This window comes from Ahaetulla prasina, chromosome 6 (assembly GCF_028640845.1).
Source record: "Ahaetulla prasina isolate Xishuangbanna chromosome 6, ASM2864084v1, whole genome shotgun sequence".
Lineage (NCBI taxonomy): Eukaryota > Metazoa > Chordata > Lepidosauria > Squamata > Colubridae > Ahaetulla > Ahaetulla prasina.
Window position 1 is genome coordinate 58,619,057 of NC_080544.1, and position 14,011 is coordinate 58,633,067.

At 38.7% G+C, this 14,011-nt stretch overlaps 2 protein-coding genes across 5 annotated transcripts in view; one reads left to right on the forward strand and one right to left on the reverse strand.

The window, feature by feature from the left end:
• The window catches only part of PDCD11 (programmed cell death 11), a 29,532-nt gene extending 26,860 nt beyond the window's left edge, over positions 1–2,672 (reverse strand). For all 3 annotated transcript variants that reach the window (XM_058187622.1, XM_058187621.1, XM_058187623.1), the window contains exons 1-3: positions 2,561–2,672; positions 1,078–1,192; positions 168–299 (exon numbers count right to left, since the gene is read on the reverse strand). In XM_058187622.1, coding sequence (XP_058043605.1) covers positions 168–299; positions 1,078–1,182 — 237 coding nt within the window. In that variant the 5' untranslated portion in view covers positions 1,183–1,192; positions 2,561–2,672. The remainder of the gene's footprint in view (positions 1–167; positions 300–1,077; positions 1,193–2,560) is intronic.
• Positions 2,673–2,776: 104 nt separating this feature from the next.
• Positions 2,777–10,673, forward strand: ATP5MK (ATP synthase membrane subunit k). 2 transcript variants are annotated; one of them, XM_058187671.1, is made up of 5 exons: positions 2,876–2,920; positions 6,740–6,832; positions 8,767–8,864; positions 8,943–9,026; positions 10,487–10,673. In XM_058187671.1, the coding sequence occupies exons 3-4, from the start codon at positions 8,778–8,780 to the stop codon at positions 9,024–9,026; spliced, it is 171 nt and encodes a 56-aa protein (XP_058043654.1). In that variant the 5' UTR covers positions 2,876–2,920; positions 6,740–6,832; positions 8,767–8,777; the 3' UTR covers positions 10,487–10,673. The 2 variants fall into 2 exon arrangements, with proteins under 2 accessions (XP_058043653.1, XP_058043654.1); XM_058187670.1 differs by lacking the exon at positions 6,740–6,832 and having other exon boundaries at positions 2,777–2,920.
• Positions 10,674–14,011: the final 3,338 nt, after the last annotated feature.

Here is a 14,011-nt window from a genome sequence, read left to right on the forward strand (position 1 = left end):
GGCTGGATTCAAACAACTGATGCTCATTCAATATTATGCCATGTAAACAGGTCTTAGGAATTATTTTATCATGGTAACACACCATCTAATAGAATCAATTGGGATAGTCAAGTAGAATTGTACATCATAGCACCACAGATAAATTACAGTACAAATTACCAACCAACCTCTGCTGACAAAAGTTCAAAATCTTTAGCACTGGTTTTTGAAACAGCTTTCTTCTCAAACTTAAGTTTTTTTGGCTCCTTTTGATCTTCATGTTTTTTCTTTCTTTTCCAAGTTACTTCTTCATGTTGAGTCTAAAATAGATTACATAAAAATTGAAAAGTTGCTTCCTTGATTCTAGAGGTTAGTAATTGGGAGAGGAAAGCAACACATCAATGCAAAGTTCAGGAAAATGAAATAGAAAAAAGTTAAAAAATGATGGCGTAATATTAACAAAATGTATCACTGGAGACTTGGGCTATAGTGATCTATTATCTTCTATAATTGTAGAAACAAAGTTATGTCAGGATATAGTAGCCAAAAATTTCATGAAGTGAGCTGCAGTTCATCACGCTAAGGCTTCGGCCAAGAATATATTAGAAGCGTTCTAGGGTATGGGGTATAAAAAAGGTTGGGACCCCCTGCTTTAGCCTAAGAGAAGGCTTAGGGGAGACATGATAGCAATCTTCCAATACGTGAAGAGCTGTAGCAGGGAAGAGGGTATCGATTTCATCTTCATAGCACCTGAGGGTAGGACAAGAAGCAATGGGTGGAAGCTCATTGGAGGGGGATTCAATCTCAAAATAAAGAGAAATTTCCTGAAAGTGGCAACAATTAATCAATGGAAAAGCTTGCTTGATGGAGTTGCGAGTACTCGTCGTTGGAGGTTTTCAAGAAGACTGAGCAACCATTTGTCTGGGATGATATAAGGAGGCAGGGGATTGGACTAGATCTCCAAGATCCCTTCCAGCCCTATGATTCTAAGAAAGTCAAGGAATAAGGCAATTGATGTCAGTCATAAAATTATTTACTGGTAGATGGAAGAATCAACAGCCTGAGACAATAGAAGTTAAATGTTCCAAATTTGCATACCTTGAATAAATTATCATCTTCTACCGTTGATTGTCTGACTGTTTTTTCTTCCTGTCCTTTCTTCTGTGTACCACCTCTTGGAAAAGTCTCCTCCACAGATGACATGGTTGTTTTTCTGTATGAAAGGAAGCTAAACTATTAAGAGTTTATAAATCATCAGGATAAAATCATAAAACATAAGTATTATTTCATTTTAGGAATGAGATGACAGACATTAAATCATAAGAATATAAAATATTTGACTCATGTTATTAAAATATTACCGGTAGCTCTTTCATTCTAACAGTGTCAAAAATTGGAACCATCCAAATATATATATGATCCCCATGTCATCTTCTGTGTAAATTAAGTGGGTAATGATGGGAAGTTCAAAACAACCAAAAGACATGAGATAAGGGAAGGCCAATGCATTCTGGGATAGATTCATTCTTTATCAATAACTAAGTCCTGGGCCAGAGGTATCGTAGACATTTTAATTGAATACATTATACAAATATTCTAAAATTGAACTGTTTTAGCAGTGGCTGACAATTTTCAGTTCTTTTTATCAGTGAGCTATAGTTTCACAATGGCTAGTTGTCAAGATTGACAGATGCTTTTTCTATGACTTATTAAACTAAAGCTTTTTAATTTAGGATGGAAACAGTTTCAACTGAATAACTATTCATAGTCAATTAATGAATTCATATTGCAAAAGTAGTTAAAATGAGCTTTACTTAAAAACAATATCCTGGAAATTCTGAAGAGTTAATCTAGATCCTGAAATTCCTTGCACAGCATCACAGTGTTCCTATTACTATTATCTATAGAAACAATCCTTATAGTCAATTCAAATAAATTTCTAACAGAGAAGGAAAGTAGGTCTTTGCTATGTGTCTGTTTCAAAGAAATTATTTTAACCTCAGCTTGCCTCTCAAACATTTAATTAGCTATTTTTATATCTCACTATCAGCATAAAACTGCAATAAAAACTGTTATTCTAAAATTAATATTTACTTTGGTTTGTTACTATATTTCTGAACATTAAGTAACATCGTTAGCATTTTCTTGTACAGATCTTTTTCAATCCAAAGCAAACCCCCACTAAGCATTGTCTCCATGATTTTTAAAAAATGTTAAAAATAAGTTTAAAAAACTGGGATGCTGTTTTCAGCATATTACAGAAAATATTGAGCAAACACAATGTCTAAAGCACTTGGCATTCTGGAAAATGCTTTTATGCTTTCCTATTAAAAGGTATGGTTGATTCACTGTTTGGAATGGTCTTTCAGGTACACGTTTAGCCTTATTCATGTATTTCTGCGGAGACTATAAATCCACTCCGCAACGCTTGAGGTCCACACAAGTTCAACACGTGGAACTCACGGTGCTTTCTTCCTCCATGCCCAGTTCGGTAAACCTTCCCTCTTTAAGTCCTGCTCCGTTCCTTCTCCCCGCCACCCGCCTTCTTCCAAAGAACCCGTCTCACATTCCTCAAACTTACTTTAACGTCTCAATCTCACGCTTGAAGAAGAGACACCATTTGCTCCTTGACCCGGAATGGAAAACGATGCCGGAAAAAAAAAAAAGTAAAAGGAAGTGAACCCGATTACCAAGTAACCATAGAGCAACGGCACTGATTTCCGTCACAGAAGGTAGGCACTAGTAATTTGACGGACAAATTCATTGGCCAATTAAAAAAACGAGTCTTGGCCATAGTTCCGGTTTGGATAAATAAAGTCCCACCTCAGCGCATCGAAGATTGGTTAGGGAACGTTGGTCAATTGAATGGCTCCATTTTGTACATGAAGGGCATTGAGTCGTTCATACTTAGAGCAGGAGGCGGCATCGGATAGAAAACGCGGTGGGTGCTGCCTTGTCTTGTGATTGGTATTTGTGAATAATATTTCTCAGCATACTTTGAAGTAAATTAAACTTTGTCTGTTGCAATATATAAATATATACCAATATACCAATTTTGTTCTGCAATTATTTGAAAGATTATGCCTGCTTTTACAAACGTGGCTATTTTTATAGCATCCTTCTCAACCAGTCTTCCATTTGTTTTGAATCACACTTTTTGTAATTACTATATCGGGCAACGTGACAGCCCAACACATTTGAAAGGCACCAGAAGGACGAAAAATGGTCAATAGGATCATTTGCTGCCTGATAAATGGGGCTATGTACTGGGTATGGAGAGCTACCTTATTTCCCTCAACCGGCATCCTGGAATTGTAGTAATATTTTTTTTGTTCCTGGGTGGTTAAATTGAATTTATGTTTGAGCAGTGCTGCCTGTCTATAGGAGGTGAAGCGTCTCCTTCATATTTCATATTTTCTGTTCTTAAATGGATATAAATTCAGGTGGAAAAAGAATCTACCTGTGCTCGTCTAGATAGAAAAGTAAAATACTTGGAAAGTGGTTTTCATATAATGGACTACTTTGCTTTAATTGTTGTACTGGATTGATTGATTTATACTCCCCAGGCCTGTATTCCATCTCAAAATCCTAAAGGGATGGAATATACCTCCATACTTTTCTATTCACTGTAATCGGGTACAGATGTGTTGAATGCTATGACATTTTGCCTCTTATCTTGGGAAATGAATTGTTATGCATTTCGAAGTTCATAATTGAGTACACTGTAAATTGATCCTTAAATGGTTAATAGGATGTTGCTTTCGCTTTTTCTGTTAATGGCTGAAAAATTTGGTACTCTAAGAATACCTACAAGATCCTCCTCTGCCAAAAGCAACTGTATCCTACATCCCAGCCTAAGCAGAATACTCTCTTGTTATCTCTTGTGCATTGCAGCTCCCTCTCCTAGTTGCATGCAACTTTTTGTTTCACTAGATGTCTGGAAGTGTGGTTAGCCTAGGAGAACATGAAGCTAGGCTAGGTATCTTGATTATAATAGGTTGCTTTTGAGGGTACTGGGAAACAGATTGGTCCATTGTGGAAACAAACACCAAAGAAGTTAAAATCGTACACTGTCTTTTCTAGCACTAACAACTTGATAAAGGCTTCCAGTGGGAGGAACAAATCATTGTTGAACTTCAACTGTAGAGATGCCTGGAGGAAACATCTGGAGACATTTCAGTCAGATTTTAGCTCACGGGTGTCAAACTTGATTGCGCCACGTGATGTATCATGACATTTTTTTACCTTTGCAGATCCAGGGTGGTTGTGGCCTGCGCATAATGCATCTAGTCTGCAGGTTGCCAGTTTGGCAACCCTATTTTAAGTCAACATTCAGCTTAAGAGAGAGCATTCATTGCATTTATGTGTAGCTTCTGGTCCTTCTGGCCTTGCTTGATCTCACAGTTGCTTTCAATATCATCCATTGTAGTAGAATAGAATAGAATAGAATAGAATAGAATAGAATAGAATAGAATAGAATAGAATAGAATAGAATAGAATAGAATTTTATTGGCCAAGTGTGATTGGACACACAAGGAATTTGTCTTGGTGCATATGCTCTCAGTGTACATAAAAGAAAAGATACGTTCATCAAGGTACAACATTTACAACACAATTGATGGTCAATATATCAATATAAATCATAAGGATTGCCAGCAACAAGTTATAGTCATACAGTCATAAGTGGAAAGAGATTGGTGATGGGAACTATGAGACGATTAATAGTAGTGCAGATTCAGTAAATAGTTTGACAGTGTTGATGGAATTATTTGTTTAGCAGAGTGATGGCCTTCGGGAAAAAACTGTTCTTGTGTCTAGTTGTTCTGGTGTGCAGTGCTCTATAGCGTCGTTTTGAGGGTAGGAGTTGAAACAGTTTATGTCCAGGATGCGAGGGATCTGCAAAAAATTTCACGGTCCTCTTCTTGATTCGTGCAGTATACAGGTCCTCAGCGGAAGGCAGGTTGGTAGCAATTATTTTTTCTGCAGTTCTAATTATCCTCTGAAGTCTGTGTTTTTCTTGTTGGGCTGCAGAACCGAACCAGACAGTTATAGAGGTGCAAATGACAGACTCAATAATTCCTCTGTAGAACTGAATCAGCAGCTCCTTGGGCATTCTTTCAAGTTATCTTCAAGGGTTGAAGGAGGGGGGACTGATCAAACCTAAGGCCTTAATTGGTAATAGGGGGGATGCTGTAGGGTTCTATTCTCTCCCAATCCTATTCAACATTTAGGTGAAACAGCTGGTTGACATCCTTCATGGGTCATTGATGATGTAATCCTCAACTATGATCAAATAAATGATTCTGTCAAGTTGCCAGGAGATTCTCCAAGACTGGATGGGAGGAACAGATCCTAGCAAGACAGAGTGGCATTGGGTTCCAAGTTCTGTCAATTTCAATGAGATTCCATTGTTAATCTGAGCAGGTAGAACTGGTTTACAATTCAGACTTCTCCTTGAGCTCATAGCCCCTGCACAAAGAACAGGTAGTATCTGTGACCAAGAGGGTCTTTGTACAGTTTCATCTTGTATTTCAGTTGCACTTTTTCTTAGAGTGAAAGGCATTACTGTTACTTATGCCTTAATAACCTCTCAACTGGACTATTGGAATGAGCTCGGTATGGAATTTGGGGCCTGCAATGATTGGGTAGTGATTGGCATCTCTAGACACACATGTAATACTTTTAACAGCCAGATTGGCTATCTTTTGGTTTCTGGGTGCAATTCAAAGCCACTCTGGCTTGCTGAGACTGAGGCTTAGTTTGTTGTCGCCTTTATAGTTTTCAATGTTTTGGGGCCTGTATCTGTGGGGCAGCTTTCTCCCAATAACATCTATCCACTTGATAGGATTCAATAGGGCAGTCATTTATGTGTTTCTTAATAACAAATTTATTACTTTAGGGACTCTTCAGCATGTTTTCTCAGTGCTGCCCCACTCATAGGAATAGCATTGCCCCTGTGTGTGATAGGCCCGTTCCCACCTGGCTTCTAGAAAACTAATAAAAATGTGGTTGTTTCATCAAACCAAAGCAGCTGGATTATTTGGTTCATGAGATTGGATCTTTTATAAAACTGGCTAACTAGAAACCTACTCTACAAATTCTAAAGTTAAAATTAAAAATATAATTAAAATAATGTATTTTAAAACAATTAAAATATTGAGGGCCTGTTTATAATATAATATAATATAACAACAGAGTTGGAAGGGACCTTGGAGGCCTTCTAGTCCAACCCCCTGACCAGGCAGGAAACCCTACACCATCTCAGTCAAATGGTTATCCAACATTTTCTTAAAAATTTTCAGTATTGGAGCATTCCACAACTTCTGCAGACAAGTCGTTCCACTTATTAATTGTTCTAACTGTCAGGAAATTTCTCCTTAGTTCTAAGTTGCTTCTTTCTTTGATCAGTTTCCACCCATTGTTTCTTGTTCTACCCTCAGGTGCTTTGGAGAACAGCCCGACTCCCTCTTCTTTGTGGCAACCCCTGCGATATTGGAACACTGCTATCATGTCTCCCCTAGTCCTTCTTTTTATTAAACTAGACACACCCAGTTCCTGCAACCGTTCTTCATATGTTTTAGTCTCCAGTCCCCTAATCATCTTTGTTGCTCTTCTCTGCACTCTTTCTAGAGTCTCAACATCTTTTTTACATCGTGGCGACCAAAACTGGATGCAATATTCCAAGTGTGGCCTTACCAAGGCATTATAAAGTGGCACTAACACTTCACATGATCTTGATTCTATCCCTCTGTTTATGCAGCCCAGAACTGTGTTGGCTTTTTTAGCAGCTGCTGCACACTGCTAGCTCATATCTAAATGGTTATCCACTAGGACTCCAAGATCCCTCTCACAGGTACTACTATTGAGCAAGGTACCACATATACGGTACCTGTGCATTTTGGTTTTTTTGCCTAAATGTAGAACCTTACTTTTTTCACTGTTGAATTTCATTTTATTAGATAGCGCCCAATGTTCAAGTCTGTCAAGATCTTTCTGTAACTTGAGCCTATCTTCTGGAGTGTTGGTTATTCCTGCCAGCTTGGTGTCATCTGCAAATTTGATGAGTTCCCCATCTATTTTATTTATTTATTTATTTTATTTTATTCAATTTTTATACCGCCCTTCTCCCGAAGGACTCAGGGCGGTGTACAGCCAAGTAAAAAATCACAGTATCAATATTAAAAGAAATTAAAACAAACATATTATAAAGTGGCCAGATTTAAAACGAATTAAAATATTAAAATATAAATAACCCAATAAAATTTTAACCCAATAAAATTTTAGGCCAGTCCCGCTTGAATAAATAAGTGCGTTTTCAGCTCACGGCGAAAGGTCCGAAGATCAGACACTTGACGTAAACCGGGGGAAGCTCATTCCAGAGCGTGGGAGCTCCCACAGAGAAGGCCCTGCCCCTGGGGGCCGCCAGCCGACATTGTTTGGCGGACGGCACCCTGAGAAGGCCCTCTCTGTGAGAGCGTACGGGTCGGTGGGAGGCAAACGGTAACAGCAGGCGGTCCCGTAAGTACCCGGGTCCTAAGCCATGGAGCGCTTTAAAGGTGGTGACCAAAATCTTAAAGCGCATCCAGAAGACCACAGGAAGCCAGTGCAGACTGCGCAGGAGTGGTCTTACATGGGAGCAACGAGTTGCTTTCACTATTACCCGCGCAGCTGCATTCTGGACTAACTGCAGCCTCCGGGTGCACTTCAAGGGCAGCCCCATGTAGAGAGCATTGCAATAATCCAGGCGGGAATAATCTATTCCCTCTTCCAAGTCATTTTATTTTACTAGTTTACTAAATATGTTTACTAAATAATAATAATAATAATAATAATAATAATAATAATAATAATAATAATAATAATAATAATAATAATAATAATATTTTACTAAATAGTTTACTAAATATGTTCTTAACTCCTAAATTGTAATAAGGATAGGGATTGTTTCAACGCCAATAGCACTTTGTTCCTTAACTATGAGCTTTGCCAAACCAGAATTATCTGCAACAGATCTTCTAAAAGATGCCCCATTGATTGTTTAGGAATGGAAGGCAGATTATATGGGATGGTCATGTAAGTGTCTTGGCCCTAAGCTAAATAAGCCTTTATATATCATTTGAGTATCACTGGGAGTTGGGACAGCATATACAGCATATAAACCTTGAGTTGGACACAATAACCAGTAAGCTTTTTCATACATGGTAGGGGGTTATGTAGCATCTTCAAGAGTTGACAATTTTACATCCCATTGCATTCTATACTTGCTGCAATTTTCAAACTAGCTTGAAAAGCTAAGGGACACACTAGTAATCCAGTTTGAGATTTACCACCGTATCAGATACTGAAGCTAAGTCTCTCTCGTGATATGAAAGCAGTTAGTTTATCATCCAAAAGTGATAAAAGGCTCTCTTTGCCACTGGTGTCATTGCTGTTCTGCACGAATGTTGGATCCAGGAGGGCCCCAATCTGCAAACCTCTGGTCTTTGGGAGAGAATGCAACCTGTCCATAACTGGTATTTCTCCTAGAATCAGTAATACTTCTACCTGTCTTAGTTGTTCATTTGTTTGTATACCTGGTTCAGTCATGGGCTAAATATCCATGGTGTTTCCTGTCAGATTACTTACTTGAAAGAAAGCAAGTATGGCTGCTTTGTAACTGTTAGTATGTTAATTGTTATTTGTTTACCAGTTACCAGTAATTTTGTTATGCATTAGAAATTCATCAGATAAATATAGCAAATAAAATTGTTTTAAAGTGAAATTAAGATTAATTTCTATTGCATCTAGATCAAGCAATAATGGCAGGACATGATTCTGGAACACAACATGAATTTACAGGATTTAAGAAATACTTCAATAGCACCACAATAATAGGCAGAAGAAATGTAAGTATCTGCCATTATAATTTTACACTATCCGTTTGAAATTTTGGCTGATCTGACCTGTATGTATTCTGTCTTTAGTATGTGCTTCTTACATATGGAACCCTTCTAGTGCTCTTCCTTGGATATAAAATGAGGAAACCTAAGGAAATTCCACACAAATAAGTAAGTGTCATAATTTGGTGAATAAACAGTAACTTGGATCTAGTAACAGTGGACCTTAACATCTCTAAAATATCTCTTAATATAGCTTTTTTCCTAATTTTCTTGCTAAATAGAGATTTTAAGGAGCTTGCTTAAGAAAAGGGTTTAATTACAGCTAGTTCTCATTGAGTGACCACATTTGGAAGTGGCAATTTGGTTGCTAAGTGATGCAGTCACACATAGAAAATCATATGACCACAATTAGCTTACAATGTTACTTTAGCTTTCTTTTGCTTTATATTATCAGAAGGATTTGATCCGAAACAATTGTGAGCCCAGGTTTCTAGAATTTGTCTCTCAGGCACCAAGAGTAAAACGGCAAATCTTGCAATCCCTTTCCTCCCCACTTCTCCACCTTTTAGAATGCTCACCCCAGCCATGGGATAATTAGCAAGGGAATTAATGTTTGCATTTATATTTATTGGAGATGAAGGAATTTCAAGAGAGTAAGCAGGCACACTATGGGGAATACATATTGAAAGTAACGAGCTGGCAACAGCTGTTTGCCTAGCAAGCTCCTGAGCTGCAAACAAAACCCAAAGTGTGAAATTGATTCAAGTCTAGTCAGTTACAGGCAGTCACACAGCTGAGTTTGTTAACTTCTGCTTAGCCCTTTTTAATTACTTTGCACTTGGTTGAAAAAAGCAGCTCAAAACAGCTCACTTGTTTAGCCTATCCCCTCTGAGGAGAGGAGGAAAAGAAGGAAAATGGGTCAGGCGCAGGGCAACATTTACTAATCAGCAAATATGTGATAAAGAGACACTGAGATCATAAAAGTAGGCTTTGATCACAAAGTTTATTTTTTCTCACTGTCATAACTTCAGATGATCACTGGCTGAGATAGACACTAAGCAAGTCTACCTGTTTTAGCTGTTTTTAGTGAATGTACTGAAGATTACACTGTTTTATTTTCAGTCTAATAATCCAGTATATAATCCCATACTGTCAATTCTGTAATTCCTTACTTAATGAAGAACTTTTCTGTCACTTCTGATATCCGTTAGTGAACCTATTTTTATTTCTGTGTAATGTCTACAGATAGTCCTTGTTTAGCGATTATAGTTGGGGTTGCAACTTGCTCATTAAGCACTATGGTCACTAAGCAGAAGATCAAATGGCTTCATTGAGTTTACAGCCTTCCCATTTGGTTAAGTGAAGCCCCATGGTTACTAAGCAAAAGATCTTATGACCACAAGTTACAATTTTATTTCTACACTCTCTATTAACTTGCTTGTTGCAATGGTAATCACATGACTATGGTATGTTGCAATAGTGATAAATGTGAGGGTGGTTAAACAAAGCAAGTTGGTAAGCAAGGACTACCTGTACACCTGTTTCCTCATTTCATAAGGGAGAATTGAGTCTTAAATAAAAGTTATGCTAAATGATGTGTTAACTGAAGTTTTTTTTTTCTTGGACAGGTTCTTAATGTTGGACCTTCCTTGTTGTATTGCTGTCTGTGAGTTGCAGAAGCAGATGCAGTTCAGTAAATCATGAAAAATGACTATATTTGCCTCAATATCAATCAATCCATGAGTATCAATCTATGACTGAAAACTGTCCAAATTTCTGATGTGTATTATTAATTAAAGAGACCCTCTCAATCTATATTGCCCAAAATTAGAGTAATTTTAAGCATTGCAGTAAGCCATCTGCTCCAGGATAAAAAAGGTGACTCTTATTAACATGAAAGCAAGATCACATCTCTGCCGTAACAGTTTTGAGCACTGATTTATTTCACTGAAAAGTATTTTCACTATTCTGCCTTTCTAAACAAACAGAACAGTCAAGGTAGGCACTATAAAATATATGGAAAGTAAGCTAAAATAGCACAATTAAAAACAACAACAACAAAGAATTATTTAGAACAGTTCATGAATGCTCAATTTAAAAAAATTAACTTAAGATTTTATTTTGAAGATATTAGTGTATAGAGAAGTTTGTAATGGGGGAAAATGGTTAAATATAATTATAGGCCTTTTAGGGTTTAAAATGTTAAAATAGTGATTTTTGGGCCTACAAAATTTTATGTATGACCTGTGTCATTCTCAATCCACCATAACCTGTGTGACTTTTCTACAAGTAAAGGGACATATCAAAAACTAGGCAAATGTTAAAATAATATTCTAAAATTCTAATTCTAATTTTTTTTCTATAGTAATAAAAATGGGGTTTGTACTCCAATGAACCATGCTATGTAATTTTAAGTGTTAACTTTAAGTAGATTGTCAAACAGAATAGCTTTTAAAAAGTGATATCCAGTGTCTGTCCCAAATAATCAAGTCTGTAAATCCCTATAGTAGGCAGGTCAATTAACCAACCTTGGCTGTCCTAAAAAACTAAGCAGGTTCAGACTTGGTAAGTACTAATATTATATTTTTATCCTATCCTACCCATCCATCCATTTGTCGGGGCAGTGAGAATGCCTAATACCGTGTTTCCCCAAAAATAGGACGTGTCCTGAAAATAAGGCCAAGCCTGATTTTTGGCGTGGGTGTAAATATACACCCTGCCCCGACAATAAGCCCTAGTGACGGGGTGGGTGTGGCCAGCACAGGAAGCAGCCCTTCCCTTTCCTGGTCACCTCAGAGCTTCTCAGCTCCTTAATTGGATCAGCTAAGCTGCTCAAGCCGCCATTCATAGCTGATTCACGGGTGCGGCTCCTGCCGGCGCCTCCAGCAAAAGCAGCCGCTTTTGCCATCGATTGTGGCCACTTCTGCAACAGAAGGCCAAGCAATGCGCCCCATGTGCCTAGCACCGGCCTTCCAAAGGGTACTGTAGCAGCAGCTATCCACAATTTTTTTACTCTTATTTCGTCCCGACCATACTGGACCACGTGGGTTGGAACAAAATAAGGGTTAAAAATTGTGGATAGCTGCTGCTACCCTTTCGAAGCCTGGCATGAGCCGTGAGTCTCCTGCTGCAGGAGCGCTTTTGGGAGAGAAGGCAAAGGGGAAGTGAGTGCTTGCAAACTCCTGCCCCGCTCCTGCCACTCCACCGGGCGACTCCCGGCAGCCCCAGATGCCCAAAGCCTGCGCCCGCCCAGCTCCCTTTTCCATAGTGTCTGGCTCTTTATCAAGGACGGTGGCAGGTGGGGTGGAGGAGAAGCGAGATGCATGGAGCAAGACAGGGCTTGCTTCTCTTGCCATCTCTTCTCCCCATCGCCAAGCATGGCAGGGCTTTCTGCCACTGCCGAAATTGGATACAATTTGGGGGTGACGGGTGGGGAGGAATGGGGCCGGGGAGACATGGGACGTGTGTTTTATCTGCCTTGCAGCTCAACATAGCAGTAGCCATGATGTGGCTACACTCGCCATCTCCTGTACCCCCAAAACAATAAACCCCCCTCAGATAATATGCGCCCTTATTTTGGGTTTTAAAAAAATATAAGGGTCTTATTTTGGGGAAAACACTGTACTACTGTCTCCTACTTTCCCAACAACCCTATGAAGTGAGTTGGATTGAGAAACTGGCCCAATATCATCACCAAGCCAGCTTTCAAGCCTAAAGGAAGCCTAGAACTTAAGTAAGTTCTGGTTTCTAGGCCAACATCTTCATTTCTACATTAACCTAGTTGTACTTGTATAAGACACCATTAGGAAAGATCAGAGCCATAGACTTGGCAATTGAAGAATATGCTGGAAGATGGAAATATAAACCACATTTATATTATTAATAAAAATACATGGAGAATGCATTAGATAAACTGAAGTTGAAGAGTTTTTGTTAGAATCCAAAAGAGATAGTGTTTTCATACTACTTATTCCTGCATTCAGGCACTCTGAAAGTGTATTATACACAAGTAGTACCCCAAATCCCTAGAGAACATGTCTACGCTTTTATTGGGTACCATCAATCACAATTCAGTTTTATAATTTTTTAAAATGTTCAAAAATTGGAAGTCTTGAAAATTTATGCACACTACCTACTCCTTCCTAAATCATAATCCAGTGTTATATGTGAATCAGACCTAATTCTAACTGTTCTCTGTCTGATGTTCTACATAAATATCTTTTTAATTATTCTAACCATCTGGAACCTAGATGCAGGAATACAGTTGACCCTGCAGTGCTGGTGGTTCTAAGAGAAAAAGTTAACTAGTCACAGCAAACATTCTTTAAAAGCATAAAGCTTCCCTAAAACGAATCTATACTAAGAGAATATTTGTAGCTCAGGGTTGAACTGCTGAGTCTGGTGCAGAGTTTGGCTGTTTTCTTGCAGATGTGAAACACATTTTTGTTTCAGTCCAGCGTTAAGTGCCAGCATCATACACACCCAGAAAAGTTACCAAAGTTTTTCCACAAATTACATTTTCTGAGAGTTCACTATTTTCTGTATCATTTCTTTGAAATTGTAATCGTACACAGGTAGTCAATTAATGACCACTCATTCAACAATTGAAATTGTGATGGTGCTGAAAAGTACTTACTACTGGTTCTCAAAGTTCCAGACACTGTAGCAGCCCTGTAGTCATATGATCATGTGATCATTGGCAAGGTTCCCTGCCAGCTTCCCATAAGCTGTTAATGGGGAAGGCGGCAGGGAAGGTTGCAAGTTGCTCCCACCACTTTTTCTCTCAAGGAGCCCTGCTACAGAATATGAGATACCAGGGTTCCTATGCACTATAATGCACACTTGCATCACAGCAAACCCCAGCCTGCAAGCAGTCACACCACTTCAGCACCCTGTGCAATTCACTTCAGCACTTCCCTCTTACCCCTTTAGTACTTGTCCAACTTTTTTGCAATCTGCCCAGGACTAGCAATTTCCATACGATTTTCCCATTGATTTTCCTTGTGGGAAGCTGGCAACTTGCACTCATACAATGTTCTAGCTCGGGGTGTCAAACTCACAAGCCGGATGCATCACCCGCTGGCCTCCCCCATCCTCGGTTTAGCAAAGGGAGAAGTACAATACATCACACAACGACATGTCATGAGTTTGAC

Excerpts from the sequence above, each read along its gene's own strand:
- ATP5MK (XM_058187670.1), top strand. The coding sequence starts at position 8,778 with ATGGCAGGACATGATTCTGGAACACAACATGAATTTACAGGATTTAAG. Across the intron at positions 8,865-8,942 it reads CAATAATAGGCAGAAGAAAT|TATGTGCTTCTTACATATGG; the intron begins GTAAGTATCTGC and ends TTCTGTCTTTAG.